Below are 16787 nucleotides of genomic sequence, written 5' to 3' on the forward strand. Positions count from 1 at the left end.
TCTACCATTGATCCCCTGGATCACTGCTGTTGCTTCCTTGCCCGGACTTCCACAAAACCACTGCTAGTTCTTCCTTCTTTTCCACATACCAGCTCTGGTAAACCAGGCACAGTGCCCACGTTAGTAAGTCAAAATGACCTTATCAAATCAACTCTGCAAGACAGCATGTCAGTTGGAAAGCAGTTGCTTTATCTCTAATTAGAAATGGGTGGGTTAAAACTAGTTTTCATAAACTGGATGTTTTGAAATAAGCTGCGCTGGACAAGAACCGACTAAAACATTCTCACACCCATTGGTAGATGTCTTCAATAAGTCCTAGAGGAGATCCATGGTTTCAGAAGCCTGGAGAAGGGCAAATATACTGTCCACGGATTTAAAAAAAAAGGGGGGGGGGGGGGAAACAGGAAATGGGAATTAGGACTAGTCTTTTAAAATTAATCTCAGAAAAGTAGGGATCAAATAATCAAACAAAGCATACCTAAGTACCTAGAAAATAACAGGGAGATTTGTGGAAGCCACTACGGGTTTCACAGAGCCTACATGCTGACTTTAATTGCTTTGTATTAACAACTCTATTTGCTTTTATCTTTCCTCTTTTTACCTTTTGTTTTCAGACCGGTGATAACTCCCTCTATAAAGGCCTGGAAAGCACACAGGACATTATGTGACTCTCAGAAAGAAACACCTTCAGCAATAAGTCAATGTGAGTACGTTTAATTTGTTGGTGCTCCTGGGGTGATACAGTGACATGTTGACATACCATGACTTCTTTGACACACAGTACAATGTTTCACATTTTCACCAATGTTTCATATTTTATTAGAAGCCCAGCTCGATCTGGGTGTGTTAAACCCAGCCTCAGGTGCGCAGTGACTGTGTGACACCACTGGCTGCCATTTTGTGTGGGGGGTGCAGGGAGTTTCTTACTGCAGAGAAAGGCCTAAAACATTCCACTATAAAAATACAAAAGCAGAAAATAAATTCTAAGTCTTTACTTATGTATTTATCTGTTGAAATCTCTTAAACCAACGTTACGATTTCTGGTGGCTAAAATATGCCTTCCTCAAAATAACCTACGACCTCAACACCTCGCCACGGCCCTTCCCAGGTGCCAGCCCTACACCTCATTAAGATGGCGGCCAGGGGGACCAAGACTACAACTCCCAGCAAGCCGCGCGCCACTCGTCATCTGATTGGTTGCATAAACCCGCGGGGAGCCAATAAGCATCAGGGGCCCTCCGCCCTCCTTGGAGGGTGTCGGTCACTCTAGCAGCAGTGCATGATGGGAGTTGTAGGCGCTTTGCCGTCGCGGCGGCGGGGACGGCGATTTCTGGGGGACGGGGCGGGCGACGACGCTTGCGCAGTGGCGGCGGCGCCCGGCGAACCCGGCGCGTGGCAGGAAGCGGAAGTGGGTCGGCCGGGATCAATCCCTGACGTGTCTCTCTGAGGCAGCTGCCGCCGCTGCTCGCTCTTTGCTCCCGTCCGGCGGCCGCCATGGGCAGTGAGTACCGGCGCGCCTCGGCCGGGCGGCGGCAGGCCGCAGGGGCGGGAAGGGAGGGGAGTGGGGTCTCCACGGGGTGCGTGATGGCCAAGAGGCCGCGGCTCGGCCACCGGCTCCCCTTTCCCAGGCACCTTGGGACGGGCCCTCCTCACGGGCGGCGCGGCGGCCCGTGTCCCCCGCTCCCCTCCAGGGCGGCGGGGAGCCCCCTCTGAGGGGCCGCCGGCCCCCAGTCTGGGCCCACGGCCCTCGGGGCTGCCCGCCGGCACTCGCTCGGTGGCCAGCCTTGCGCGGGTTTCCCTTCCTCTGGTTTAGAGGCTCCCTCTGGATTCCCCCCCCCCCCCCCCCGGTGAGAGACCCGTTTCCCGGTTATGGCAGATCTTCCTAGGAAAGGGAGCTTGCTCTGTGATGCCCGGTGACCGGGCCCCTCCGCCTGGCGGAGATTCTCGAGCCCGGCGCGGTACCGAGGCAGGGAGACGGGCTGTCAAGTTGGCGATTGGTCATAACGCTTTCAGTTCCATTGCCAGAGTAAACTGTAAACAGTGATCCGCAGTCTAGAAGTAATCTGAGTGAATGGAAGTCTTCACAGTCTGCTACCTCGAGGAAGAGCTGCTTGAAAAGCATCTTAGTCAATTGGTATATTATTATAGATTGAGGAGAGAATCACGATTTGCTTTAAGTTTAAAACCACAATCCAGTGTAACTTTTAAGGCAATTAATCGTTTGAAATTAAGTAAATAATTTTTATGGGTGGGTCTTAAAGTATTACAAAATTGCCACCGAATTTGCTGCTTTCCACAAAGAAGTGAAAAGCCACCAGTAGTTTCAGTTCTTCTGCATTGTTGTACACTTTTTAGTTCAAATCAGTCCAAAATACGTGTGCAGCCTTAGATTTGTCTTAAGAAGTTTAGCATTAACTCTATTCAAAATCAGATCTCTCTGCTCATAGGAGAACTTGTGACTTTGCAAATACTCTTTTCTTTTGGATGCTTATTCTAAAACTGAGACTTTTCTGATCTAAGGATGTGTCCTTTTGACTAGGAGATCATTGCATGAGGCATTCTGTAAAGTAATTTGAATTGTTGCTTATGAACGGTGTGTAGGAATTCTTAAGCTGTGTGGCCCAAAAGTAACCCCTGACTTAAAACTATCTGAGGTATTGTATTTCTCAAATATCAGGCTAGGGGAGAAGCTATTGTGAAATAAAAATTGAAGGGTATTGATAAACTGATGCAAAAGAATGGCAAGGTTTTTCTTGTGCTGTCAACGTACGCAGTAAAAAGGGAAAATGACTTTTTTTTTTCCTTCTGTTTCCAGTCTATACTGTACTTACACTGTACTAGCTGAATCTCTGTGTATTTGGAACAGATAAGAATTTAATTTAAAAAAAACCCCACAACAACAAACCTTTGTCCTTAACTGGGACTTTTAATATATAAAGTACATGTCCAAATTCAATTTTACTATAGCTTTTCCCAATGTTCTTTGTATCTCTGTGTTCACTTTGTCTTTTAACTGATTTCCATACAGTAAAATTTCTTGAAGTAATCAAGCCCTTCTGTGTTATCTTGCCTGAAATCCAAAAGCCAGAACGGAAGGTAAGTTAATAAAATTTTCTTTATAGGTTTGTATTTGTGTAATATAAAATGTTTACAGCTTAGTTTGCATTTGTGGGATTTGGGGTTTTTTTTCCTATTGGGAGAATGGCAGTTTTAGGCACAGCTGGTTTTAGTGGAGTGCTTGTCTAGTACATCCTGTACTGTGAATATGGTTGTACAAGAATATATTTGCTGGTAAATGCAATTGTGCAGATATGGTTTTGACATAGCAGTCAGCGGTGAGTGTTGAAAGCAGTACATATTGGAGTGTAAATTAGAGTAGTTTAAAATAGCAACTTGAAATTTTTTGCTTCTTAAGTTCTAATCTAAGATTATATGCTAAGATAAGCTTCTCTGTATTATCATTTTTTTCTCACCAGAAGCTCTCTTATGAAAATGTAAGGCTCATTTCTGTGGAAGTATTAGAATTACCTTCCACTGACATATGCTTGTTTGTTTGGATTAAAGTTTCAGTAAAGCTTTGTCATTTTCCTTGGCCTTATATAGTATAAAAGGGACGAAGAGTGAGTTATTTTCTTTAGGATGTCCTGTACTTTGTCCCTTCACAAGAAAATCAAGTGTGCTTTAGCTACTATGAAAGTTTGCCTGATTGACTAGATCTCATTGTCTTGACAGCTTTATCTTTGGTTGTTGGTTTTTATTTTTTTTCCCTTTAGATTCAGTTTAAGGAAAAGGTACTATGGACAGCTATCACACTCTTCATCTTCTTAGTATGCTGCCAGGTATGTTTCTTTCTCTTGTTTTTAAGGCAGAGCTGAAATGTTTAAAGGATGTTATGAAGTCTCTAATTTAATCCTGTTTTCCTCTGTTGGTTGGAAATGCAGATTCCCTTGTTTGGTATCATGTCATCAGACTCAGCAGATCCTTTCTACTGGATGAGAGTGATTCTGGCATCAAATAGAGGTATGGTCAGTCTTTCAGGAGGGCATTTTTTTAGCTTAAATCAAAATGTTTTTGGACTCGTTCTTACATTGCACTCTATTTTAATGAAGATAAAAACTGAAATAGAGAGGGAAAAGTCATTTTATATACCATGTAAAATCATAAACCAATGTGGCATTGGGAAAGGCACAACTTTGTGGACAAAATGAGTTTATGGTTGGCTGTGTGCAATCTATTCCATGCACAAAAATCAAGGAGCATTTTGGAGGGAAAAGGATTAGGGAAGAGACAGGTCCTAATTACCTGCATGGCTGCTGTTGCAATCTTCTGTGTGTATTTCAAGCTTTTTTTATTTGTGTTTCAAAGCATATTATATGCGTGGTGTTGTTTTCTGGGTGGCATCTTTGAGTCTCTCACAGAAGATTAAAATTCATGATAGTTTGTATAAATTTCAGTTTCTTTTAGAGGCTTTCTAATGCAGGTATGAATTAAGAATGGTGACAGTTTCCTGAATTCACTTTGTCATTATATATCATTTGGGCTATCTATCAGTTTATATCATAATGAGACGTGCATATATGCATGCATGCAACTTGGTGCACTCCTGAAAAAAGTTTGGGTTTTCCTGTTTAAAATTATGAATAATAAAGTGACTGATTGTCAAAGGCAGAAAGCAAATTCCTACCTTGTTTTATGCAGAGTAAATCTGCTCCTGACAGCAAAAGTCTTTTTCAGTGAACATAGTTTTTAAGGTACTGAGGAGTACTGCATTTCTTATCAGACTGACTTTTAACAAGCTTCTGTTATCATTGAAACCTTTTACATTTATGGAGATTTGGTGTTTTATATCTTCTCCATCATGATGTAAAGGGTGGAAAAAAACAAACTTTGAACTTCAAAAGTGCCTGGGTATGGTATACCCCATTATTTTCTTTCATTGTTCTTCCTGTGTCTGGCAGGTACGCTGATGGAGCTGGGCATTTCACCTATTGTCACTTCTGGGCTCATCATGCAGCTCTTGGCAGGTGCTAAGATAATTGAAGTTGGTGACACCCCAAAGGACAGAGCTCTCTTCAACGGAGCACAGAAATGTGAGTAACAGCTGATATTAAAGGCTGATATTTTAGAGTATCTAACCCTAACAATAGAAAGTATAAACTTACCGTGTGATGAATGTCAGATATATGGGTTTCTGTCATGCTATGTGTTCATGTTGTGCTACAGATTTCTGTATTTCATCAGTCTTTGACTGACTGCTCTCTGGCTTGTTAGCTGTTAAGCTTCAGAAAGGTTTGAAAAGGAAAACTATCTGTGCAATTGGCGTTGCTGCTGTAATCTCACCGGATAACCTAAGCAATATATAGACTGTGGGGACCCAACCTTTGAACTGTGTTGGTCAGTGTTAACCTAAAAAAGTTAATATTGATTAAGATGTTTGTTGTAGTTGTTTTTACCTTGCAGTTTCAAGCATGGTTCTTTCTCAGCAATAAGAGATCTCTGTGCTCAGTTGATAAATGACTTTTAGAAAAATGTGAATATTCTTTAGCTATTTGGTGCTGTACCAGACTACTTACTGATCTGTTTACTGGAAAAAAGAATCATAAATTGCTAAGGTAATATCTTCACACTCTGAATTTTCAGTATCTAAAGCAATCTTCGGTAACCAAACCCACTTGCTTCTAAGTGTATTTGTTTCTGAAGTGTCTGTGTGTATTTGTATTTTCAGTGCCAGACTTCAGACAACAAACTTAACTTGCCCTTGAATTTAAACATCCTGTGACTTACGTATTCCTTCCCAACTTTCTCTACAAAGAAGTGATTTCTATTTCTCTAATTGCCCACTGACGCAAATTTCCAAAACAAATACATACTTTTTTCTTTTTATTCTACAGTGTTTGGAATGATCATTACCATCGGACAGTCTATTGTGTATGTAATGACTGGAATGTATGGAGACCCATCTGAGATGGGTGCTGGTATCTGCTTGCTTATCACAATTCAGGTAATTTCTAGTCCTCTCTACTTACTCTCCCTCTGAAAGGGTCAAAAAGTCAGCCTTGTGGACTGCCTGCCCCACATGCAGAGAAAAAAAATCAAAGGGTGCTTCCTCGTGTGTGTGTGTGTGTATATATATATAGTCTTTCCTTATCTTTTAATACAAGTTATTTTTTTAACAAAAATTAAAAAGAGATTGAACTAATGCTGTGTTTTGGTTTTTACTGTAGCTTTTTGTTGCTGGATTGATAGTTCTGCTCTTGGATGAGCTCCTACAGAAAGGATATGGTCTCGGTTCTGGCATCTCTCTCTTCATTGCTACCAATATCTGTGAGACTATTGTGTGGAAAGCATTCAGCCCCACCACAGTGAACACAGGACGAGGTAATATGGCATAGTCCGTTTTCTTTACAAAAATTTTGTACAAAAAAGCAAAATCTTTTTTTGCAGTATGTTAACTTAAATGGGAAATGCTGTTACTAGCATCTTAGCTGTGTAGTTGCCATGTAGTGAATCTTGTTAATACAGCAAGTGCTCCTATGCAAGGTGCAAGTACAAAGACATTTCTTTTTAATTTTGTAGTATCTTACAAGATATTTCCTGAATTTGAATTTCTTACAGTGCCTCCATTAAAACTTGTTAATGGTAGACTGCCGTTGTATTACAGTTGCTGCCCAACTTACTGAAAAATATCATCTGTTTCTTTCTGCTCCTTGCATTTCTTACTCTTTGCACCAAAGACCTTATTCTGCAAACCTGACAGGAGCTGATCTTTTTGGTGCTGTATAATAGAAAACATAAGTGAGGTTGTCACATTTGCTGTAATACAAGCAATAACTAGTGTCTCACCATGAATGACATGAGAAAGCATGCTGCCTCCCTCATTTAATTTTTTTTTTTTTTGATGGGGAGGAGGAAAGGGCGAAAGAACTTGTCAATGTTTCTAGAGACCAATAAAGTTATCCCATTTGATTGTTGGATTATGACTTAGTTTATAGGCCACTACAGGGGGATTTAAAAAAAATCTTGGAAATAACATAGCTGATATGAAGGATGACAGTAGTAAAAGTCTGAGAGCATGCTCAAGATGCAAAAAACTTAGAAATCCCATTCTGAATCCTGTAGTTCAGAAGTATGCCTAATGGGGGAAAAGCACTGAAGTTTGGAGATAATCACAGCACACTTAACTTGGTATTTCTTTTCCTTTCCAAGGCATGGAATTTGAGGGAGCCATCATTGCTCTGTTCCATCTTCTGGCTACGCGTACAGACAAAGTCAGAGCTCTTCGTGAGGCCTTTTACCGTCAGAATCTCCCCAACCTTATGAATCTGATTGCCACCATCTTTGTCTTTGCTATTGTAATTTATTTCCAGGTCAGTTGGAATAAAGAGGACGGTAAAACTGTTTGTATGGAAGTAGATCTGTAATCTGCTTCCTTCTACAAGAAATCATATTTTGACTTTCTAGTGCCTTCAGAAGACTCATTTTTGTACCTGCAACATCTGGATGTTCATTTAACACTAGCTTCTCTTAATTGGTTTCCATGCTTGCTGTAGCCACACAAAAGACTTGAGACCTACTTTGGTCTCTGAAAAAACCCCAGATGAATGTGTACATGTAATATTGCCGAACCCAAATGCTATTGCTTTTTGCTGGAAAATACTTTGAAGTCTTTAAGCCTGTGTGTGTCTTATGGTTTGTTGCAGCAAACTGCTGAAGAATATAGAAAGTTCTAATGTTTCTTTTCCCGGACACTGTGTTCAGTCTTATTGAAACTTCAGATTTCTTATGATGTCTTCGTCTTTCATACCTTCTTATATGTGTGTGTTTAGGCAACCCTGCAGGCTTCCAGGCCCTTTGCAGAAGTGTTCACATGGATAGCCCTCTGGGTAGAGTATATGTACTTGCACAAAATGATTGCAGGTTTTTCTCTGTTGCTGTCAAGGCCTTGCACTTGAAATTTATGACCTGTGGTATGGGTTCATGTCCAGATATAACGGGGGACTTTCTTTTGAAAACTTTTCAGGGCTTCAGAGTGGATCTTCCTATCAAATCTGCTCGCTACCGTGGCCAGTACAACACCTACCCAATCAAGCTGTTCTATACTTCCAACATTCCCATTATTCTTCAGTCCGCCCTGGTGTCAAACTTGTACGTCATCTCCCAGATGCTTTCTGCTCGCTTCAGTGGCAACTTACTGGTTAGCCTGCTGGGCACTTGGTCTGTGAGTATTCCATCTAATCTTGCATACAGCTTTATAAGAGCACCATTAAAATGCATGGTTGAAGAGATCGTCTTTCTAAATATTAAGGCACGCTTCTACAGATGGTCATGTACACTGAAACTCCTAAATCAGTAATTTGTTTAAATTAATGGTAGAGTATGAGACCTGCTGTGATGAGTGTAGATGTTAGGTCTCCATTTACCTTTTACCTTGGGCTGTTCTTTGCTGCCCTAGGTATTTGTGCTGTTCCTTATTGTATTCCATTTCCACTTTAGAAACTGCTTGTGACAGTAAAGTTGAATCTTTGTGTGCTGCTGTAGTGGTAATGATACACAGTGACATAAGTGATATAAACCCAAGCTTAGCTTAATGGCTAAGAAATAGTGAGAAAGTTAGTGACTGCTTGCTTCCTTCTTCTAGGACACGTCATCTGGAGGCCCTGCTCGTGCTTATCCAGTTGGTGGACTTTGTTATTATCTGTCACCTCCAGAGTCCTTTTCTTCAGTGTTAGAAGACCCTGTACACGCAGTTGTTTATATCGTATTTATGTTGGGCTCCTGTGCTTTCTTCTCTAAGACATGGATTGAAGTCTCTGGCTCCTCTGCCAAAGATGTAAGTTTAAAATTATAAATTATGTAAGCTTACATGATGAAAACAGATGGGCTGCTGTAAGAATAAGACTGACTTTCTTCTGAAATAGCTATTATGCTGGTAATCTTATTGGTAATATTTATTGTTTATATGAACAGTGACTATGTCTTTTTTGTAAGTGGGGAGGATGAGGGCAGAATGGGAATAATTTTTTCCCTGTTTACTGCTTTTTCAAAAACAACAACAACAAAACTCAAATAATTGCTTTCATTGGCACTAGGAAACTTTGAACATCGCTATGCAACATCTGATCAGTGTGAGGGCAGGCAAAGTGGCAGGAAAGGTAGAAACTCTTTCAGTGCCAAATGGCAGGTGCACCGTGTGCAAGGCAGTTGCCACTTAAGAACTTGCAGGTAAAGCTTGAATACCTGTGCCTGGCATAGTGAGTCCTTAACTTCTTTTCGGGAAGGATTAACTAGAAGTTGTTATTTTTAACTTGGGAGCGCTGATAACATAGAATATAGTGCAGTGCATTAATGTACCTGAGCCTAGCTTCTCAAAATTTCCATTTGCTACAGGATATTTGATATTCAGCAACTATATCATTCTGAAATTGGAATTGGAAAACAAGATGGAAAATAGTTGTCATCGTGCTATGTTTGTATTTTGTGCTTTTGGGTAGGAAATCAAGTTTGGCAGCCATATGGAATGGTTTAATCCATTCTTTAACAAATATGTAATAGTTGCACAGTTACTGTAACAGCGTGAGCACTCTCTTGTTTTGGACTTGCATCTAGCTGCTTGTTGTCAGGCATGCAGGGAGGCACTCGCAGCTATGTATAGCCAGATTTTTATTTCAGTATAAACCACCGTACAGCTTTTAACACTCTAATATACTTTCCTGATACTGAATAAAATTAAGTTCATGTAAACAAGGTCAGAAATAAAAATTGATAAATCATTACTTCAGTGTCCATCGTATAGTGGAAAAGTGGTAGCTTAAGCATCTGAAATTGTGTTTTCTCAGTACATTGGATTCAGTGACAAGCACCTTCAGAAGTTCCCCTGCTAGAGTTTCAGTTCCCCTCAGTTGTTAGTAAAGTGTTTTCAGGGCTCTATTGTGACACTGTACAATTGCAGAAATCCAATTTAAGAGTAATGTCCCAAGAAGGGATTCTTTCTAAGTTATATAGTTTCTAATACGGCCCCACAAATAAATAGTGATCTCAACTGAATGCGGGAGACTGAAATGGAGTGGATGCTTCATAGGATGGTTTTGCTAACATCTACTAAACCGTAACCAGCAGAAGGGTAGGTGGCAAAACAGGAATTGAATTATGTGTATGAGAGCCTACCAATTTCCAGAGTTTCCTTTTCTCGATAGGACTAGAATTATCCAAAAAGCTTCGTGTAATTGACACTGTGGAAAAGTGCCTCTGACTGCAATCTATCTGAAGTTAAAATACTGGATATTTTAAACTCAGATGAATAATATAAAAAAACCAAAACCCAAAAAACAATACAAAAAAAACCCCAAACCCACCACCGTTTACTGAAATTTCTTGCTTTTGTTTTCCCATAGTGCTAAGTTCCGTGGCCTTGGCAAATGACGCTAAACTTACTTGCTCCATTCCTTGATTCAATACAGGTTGCCAAACAATTGAAAGAACAACAAATGGTAATGCGAGGCCACAGAGAAACTTCAATGGTACATGAGCTAAACAGGTGAGCTACACGTTGCACAGGCTATTTATGCAAAGTGTTATGGGGAAACACATGGCAAATTTTGCTTTGACTTCCATTTTCTAGATCCTAGAACACAGATGTTCTTTCAGCTTCAATGTTACTTACATGAGACACAGACTATCGTCTCATTAATGGAAGACTTGTACAGTACAGCATATTCTTGCCTTACAATTAGAGAATGTGCTGTAAATTCTGGAGCTTGTATTTTCCTGTTACATTTTTTCACTTTTATACTTTTTATAGGATAGCTAATAATGAGCATTTGAGTGTACTTTACTACTTCAACCTGACGCAGAAATTTTTTTACTGTAATTTTTAATGTGTTATGTCTTGAGTACTGTTTTCACACAGACCTTGCTTCTAAAACAAGTAGTTACTTAAATCTGCTAGGTGCAGAGGTAGGCAGGGATTGGTCTCTAGGTTTTCTAATTGCAGGGTAGGACCTATGCACCCTTCATGTTACAGAAATGTTATCGTAACTTTAGATGTCAGTCATCTGCAAATGACTTGAAGAGCTAGTAGTCATAGGCTTAATCGTTGTGCTTAATTGCGTGGTAGACTGTAAGACCTTCTCTTCTTAGTTTAGCATTTTTTTTCCCTCCAGTCAGGTTGAGCTTTTTATTTCCTTACCTAGTATACTGGCACTATTGCACGTTCCTTCTCTCATGGGTCTACAATCCAAGATAAGAGAGTATTCTGCCATTGACTTTTTTCCATTTATGTAGTTTCATTCTTGTTTTTTTAACCACCTGGTGATATCTCTGTAGTGTTCTTTCTGTTCTCAGTGGGATTGGTTTTCTAGAAAAAAATCTGCCTCTGATTTAGATACTTTCTATAGATCCCATATAGCACTAACCCTAGTGTATTTGTTAATATCCTGAGCAAAGTCTAATGGCAGCCTTTCTGTTCTCATTTTGTGTTCTACAGGTACATCCCTACAGCTGCTGCATTTGGTGGTCTCTGTATTGGCGCCCTCTCTGTGTTGGCAGACTTCCTTGGGGCAATTGGGTCTGGAACTGGAATTTTGCTCGCTGTCACTATCATTTATCAGTACTTTGAAATTTTTGTAAAGGAACAGAGTGAAGTTGGCAGTATGGGAGCTCTTCTTTTCTAAATCTAGCTTCTCATGGACCCAGGAAAGAGGCGAGGAACATTCTCCAAATATAGCCAGTCAGGTGAAAAGAAGTAACATAAACTTGATAATGTCATTCTATAGGAACACATATTTTAATAATGTTTCCAAAGCGCATTCCCTGATGTTCAAACTTTTCTAGGATACTGTTTGCATTTTATAAATTGATGAGGAAAAATGTGCAAAAAAATTTTTTTTAAGAAAATTGTTTTTTTAATTATGTGTTAGGAGAATCAGCTTTCTGAATTGGATTTAGTTCAATGACTCTTGAAATTTTTTTGAGCCCCTTTCAAATTTAGTATACCTGAAGCCTTTACAGGTTTTAATAAATGTTTGTTAAATGAATGTTTGGAAGGGATTTTTTCCATTTAACTTGGTTTTGCAGCTCCTTTGTAGTAGTGGTGAGAAAAATCTCTCCCTCTAATGCTCAAGTTCCATAATTATGGTTGTAAGCACAAACAGTGTTTAATATGTTCAGTTTTGTGTTTGGGGTTTTTTTCAGTATGGCAGATTTGGAAGGCAGTTGTTTCTTTTTACTAAACTATATCTCTAATTCCAAATGTTTTGTCTTGTAATTACTACGCTAGACCTTGTCAGATGTTGAATATTGGCTTGAGACTGTTGTCAAGTTTCTGTATAAGATAGGAATGGTTCTTTCCCCCCACCCCTCCTCCATAAGCAGAAAACTCAGGTCAATCGAGATTCTGCCGGAGTCTGTGCCTAAGAGTTGCAACTTTGAAACTTGGTCATACCGGCAGCTTTGTAAAACCTTCTAATTAGTTTTCATTGCCGTTAGTGGTAGTACTTCTAGTTCTGATGCTAGCTGAAGGAAATGGATGTTATGGCTGCTTAGATGCAAATCTGCTTGTGCTCTTTGCTAAAGTTAAGTTTCTCTCATTAATAATAAATTCTGGTCTTGTAGCAATCAGGATGTTATCTGACTACTCATATCTAGTGAATTTTGAGTCTCGTTGCCACAAAGGAGTGTGCAAAGCATGTATGTTACTTGTCTGTTTCTCTAGATCTAGATATGAGACCCTTGTCAGATAACTCTTGTAAATTGCTTATGTAGAAGGCTTTTCCATCCGATAATCTCATTGACTTGAATGGTGCATAGAAAAGTTCTTTTTCAGAAGGTATTGGGACTCCTCCTTTTTTTGAAGATCACACCTTCAAATCGGAGAAGTTACAGTAAAAGGCTTTAATGGACCAGAATAATACTTAATTTTCCCTTTTAATTTAGATTGTCAGTACTAATCAGGTGCCTAGGACCAAATTCATATATTTGTGTACGAGTCTTGTAAATACACTTTTCCTCAATCAGTATTGGACAACGTGGAAACCAGAATGAGGAGTTATAACGTTGGAATGTTTCTCTACACTGTGTCAACTTGCCTTCTGTGCATTTTTGCATATTGGGCTGACAGTATATGAATTACTGTTTCTGCTTGGAGTGATGGGACTCTGTTACGTACCCAAGGAGCACAGATGACATCCAGAAGCCCTTGTTAATGCACTGAGCTCAAATACCGAATGCGTGAGAAATCTGCAAATCTGGAATGAGATACACCTATCAATAAAAGCGAAGCTGCTGGGGTGAGGATCACAACTGGAAAAGGAACAAAAGTATTGGGATAAAGTATCTGTGAAATGCTCACTACCAACCATTCACTATTACTTCACACTACGTTCAATAATTCTGTCTTTTGTAAAGTACTAGTATGCCACAGCACAATTTTGATGTGAAATAAGGGACAGTTAAAAGGTGAGTTTAGAAGCAGAGGGAAGGAGTGTGGTATGGTTCTTCTGCTTTGGGTTTGGTTTTTTTCTTATTGTTTTTCTGGGAAGCCCAACACAAATTTTGTTTTGAAATAAAAAGGACTCCACTTTTGGACGCACGGCTCTGGCTGGGCTGGAGCTCTACTTGTATTTTTGATCATATCGTCTGTTTGAACTGGTTGCAGTTTAGACGGTTAGCTCTTCAGTGTCTAAGCAGCACTTGTTCTATGCATCTGTATTTTTGTTGTCTAGTGTGAAATCTTTGTCTGTTTTCAAGCAGCTATGTCCTCGAAGCAGGACCTGCTGATCATACAGTGGATGTTCACAAAAAGAAATAATGCCTAAACAATCTGCTTTATAATGAAATAAAGTACATCTTTGGAGCTAATGCTTGGCCTTTAGTGCTTTGAATACTGTTGCAATTCTAACACTTGTAGGATAACGTTACCTGCCTACGAGACTGTGAAAGCGATCCCTCTCAAAACGTTCAAAGCGTCAGTGTGAAATAAGACAAATTGTATTTGCTCCAAGGTCTTCTCTCAACAACAGAACCTTAACCGTTCCTCTGGGCTTTCCTGTTCCAGAAGAGTTGCAATTCAAAAGGCGCTGCACAAATAAATAGTGGGAGAGTGAGGTAATGATGCACCAGTTTAACAAAAATTTATTTCCGTATGAAATACAGCGCCAATCTTTTTGTAGCGTGATAGTAGTAACAGGGTATTAATTGAAACCACAAAACTCAAAGCTGGTGATAGTCCCAATATTGTTTTGCCCTCTGAGTTTTTAAACTTAACTTGGAGTAAGGAAAAATTTTATCTTCCTCCTGAATAGAAATATACTAGTACTTAAAAGCAAATTTATTTAAAATACTGGTACTGGATGCAAGAAGTTCAGCCAAGGTTTTGGTCGTGTATGAAGTCATTTTAAAAACCAGCTTGATTCCTCCCTTGCTGTTTTATATGTCCCCAGGGAACTTGCATTAATAACTGTGGTTGCTGTAGGAGTATTACGTCATCACACATATGATCACAGAAGTGATTGAAGTCACTATAGATGTGATGATTTATCTGCAAGACAGCTAGGTGAAATACCAACACCAAGGCAAAGTCTGAGATCCTCTTTCTGCTGGTAGTATTTTAAGTGCAAAATTCTTTGCTTAGCCTTTTCTTCTGCACTGTAGATTTCATGTGAAAGCTTGTGCCATAGCACTTAAGTGCTGGGTGTTTGATTTTTGTCCCCATCACCATTATTCAGGAAGCCTTAAAAATCATCCGGTTCATTCTAGTTCACTTATTCCTAGGGCCTATCTCCATATAATTTTGAGATGGCAAACAAAGGGACTTTTTTTCCTAATTAGTCGAACATTTTGTTTGTTGTTGGGTTTTGTTTTTTTTTTTTAAAAATCCTTTTGGCTGCAACTATAAAGGTTGTTGCTTTACTCTGTGAAATGTTTCATGGCTGTGCTCCCTTGACTGCCTCTGGGGACAGCCCTGTCCCTGTACTGTAAACAGAGCGTGATTTGTGAAATAGATTTCTCAGCCAGCTTTTGGTAAAGGAGGAGGCCGAGTGGCCTAGTAACTGCTTTTCCTAATTGTTCTCTCTTGCAGCAAGGAATAATAAGCTTTAGGTGGCCTTCAATTTTATCATGGCTTTGGGGAGTTTCGTGCAGGTTTTTGTAAGCTGTTGTTTGCTTACTGACGTGGTGTGACACAACTGACTGGTCCTCAATCAGCCCTCGCTGCCTGGAACACTAAACCTGCTTCCTGAGGTATTGCTGCGTGCTGAATGAGCGTTCGAGTCTTTCCCACAGCGAGTGCACGTCTTCCCAAATACACGATGGCCGCAGGGTGTTATCACCAGTAAAGAAGAGTGCTTTCCGAAAAAGTGTGCAGGGGAGGGAGACCAATGACATTTCTGAAACTCTGTTTTACCTGGTATGCGGCTTGGACGGCCTGCCGTCTCCCTTTCTCTGGCTGCTCCCTCTGCCAACTTTCTGACATGAAACCCCAGCCTTCGCCGGCTTCCTGCCTAAAAAGGTCACGGTTTGAACTGCGGCCAGCGGCGAGCGGCACTGCTGGCACCCTCCCAGCTGTACAGAGAGATGTGCAGGTGTTCAAACAATGCCTGCTTGTTTAGGGGGGTCTGGGTCTGGGAAACGCGGGCCCCTCCAGCTTCGCCAAACCTCCCCGAAGGACGGGCGCTGGCACGCCAAAGGGGAGCGTCTGCCCGCCTGGTGGCAATGTTACACCGCAATTCGAGGCACCAGGTTCAAGGCAATTTGGATCGGTGAAATGCGTATTAAATCTGTTCCAAATGTGCGTTCGTTCTTTCCCTTTGCTGCCACGCTGATGGGTGTCGTACAATGTAAAAAGTTGGGAACAGAGTTCGCCAATATTTATTTGTACTTCCTAGAATCGGGGCCAGGATTGAGGTTTTATGCTGAAATGCTGAAAATGATCATCTCCTCCTTTTAGAGAGTTTATAATATTTATAATATTTTCTAATATTTTTCAAGCACGCTAGGCGTCAAGGGGCAGTTGCTGTTACAGCCACTTAGTCTGCTGAATACTGCTACACAATTTAAGCCTCGACTGAGTCTATGGGATTGGAAAGAAGACAAAAAAAGAAGCATTTAAAACCAAAATCAATATTCTAAGCTGGGGACCTCATTAGTCAGCTCGACTTTAAGCTGCTGTTTTATAATATGCTACTGGATGGATCTGCTAAAATTGAAACTCTTCTGTGGGCCAGGTTCTAGCAATCCTCTGGCTATTGCTGATGTGACACTAGCCAAGCTGGCAGCGCTTGGCAGGAAGGAAATACCCTGACAATTGGCACCTCCTTTGGCAGTTGTGTCAGAGGGGCTAGAGACTGAATGAGCGCAGACATGATATACTTTGTCATCGCAGAGTGGGCTGTCAAGGTCAGAGATGGGATGCCTGCTCTGACATATTTCTTGTTGGAGAACAAGAGGACTGGGCCAGTCAATTTTCCAGCAATATGAATACCTGAGAGCTTAAAATAGAGGGAACAAATAAAACAGAAGAACAGTTAGGATATAAATTTTTAAAAAGCTGTTTCAGATGTTTTTGTATTGCTTTGGAGAAAATCAGGATACCTGGCACATATAAAATCCCAGATTTCCCTTCTTATATATTAAGGCTAAAGTGGATGGTTCCAAAAATGGTGGGAGCACTGTTGGGGGAACATTAGCTATCTGAAATCTAAGATGAGTATTATCCATTTTAATCTTCAGTGTGTCTTTAGCCATTTGATGTTCTTACAGCTCTGATGCGTCTCTTCCGTACACCTGTGGTGTGA

General features: G+C 40.4%; 1 protein-coding gene across 1 annotated transcript; it reads left to right on the plus strand.

Moving 5' to 3' along the window:
* Window positions 1-1461: 1461 nt before the first annotated feature.
* Window positions 1462-13581, plus strand: SEC61A1 (SEC61 translocon subunit alpha 1). Its single transcript, XM_050904613.1, has 12 exons — window positions 1462-1501; window positions 3029-3096; window positions 3774-3839; window positions 3942-4020; window positions 4959-5090; window positions 5892-6001; window positions 6225-6378; window positions 7207-7367; window positions 8021-8218; window positions 8639-8830; window positions 10458-10534; window positions 11483-13581. The coding sequence occupies exons 1-12, from the start codon at window positions 1495-1497 to the stop codon at window positions 11667-11669; spliced, it is 1431 nt and encodes a 476-aa protein (XP_050760570.1). The 5' UTR covers window positions 1462-1494; the 3' UTR covers window positions 11670-13581.
* The last annotated feature ends 3206 nt before the right edge of the window (window positions 13582-16787 follow it).

This window comes from Gymnogyps californianus, chromosome 13 (genome assembly GCF_018139145.2).
Source record: "Gymnogyps californianus isolate 813 chromosome 13, ASM1813914v2, whole genome shotgun sequence".
NCBI lineage: Eukaryota > Metazoa > Chordata > Aves > Accipitriformes > Cathartidae > Gymnogyps > Gymnogyps californianus.

Excerpts from the sequence above, each read along its gene's own strand:
- SEC61A1 (XM_050904613.1), top strand. Across the intron at positions 6,002-6,224 it reads GCTTGCTTATCACAATTCAG|CTTTTTGTTGCTGGATTGAT; the intron begins GTAATTTCTAGT and ends TTTTTACTGTAG. Across the intron at positions 8,831-10,457 it reads CTGGCTCCTCTGCCAAAGAT|GTTGCCAAACAATTGAAAGA; the intron begins GTAAGTTTAAAA and ends GATTCAATACAG.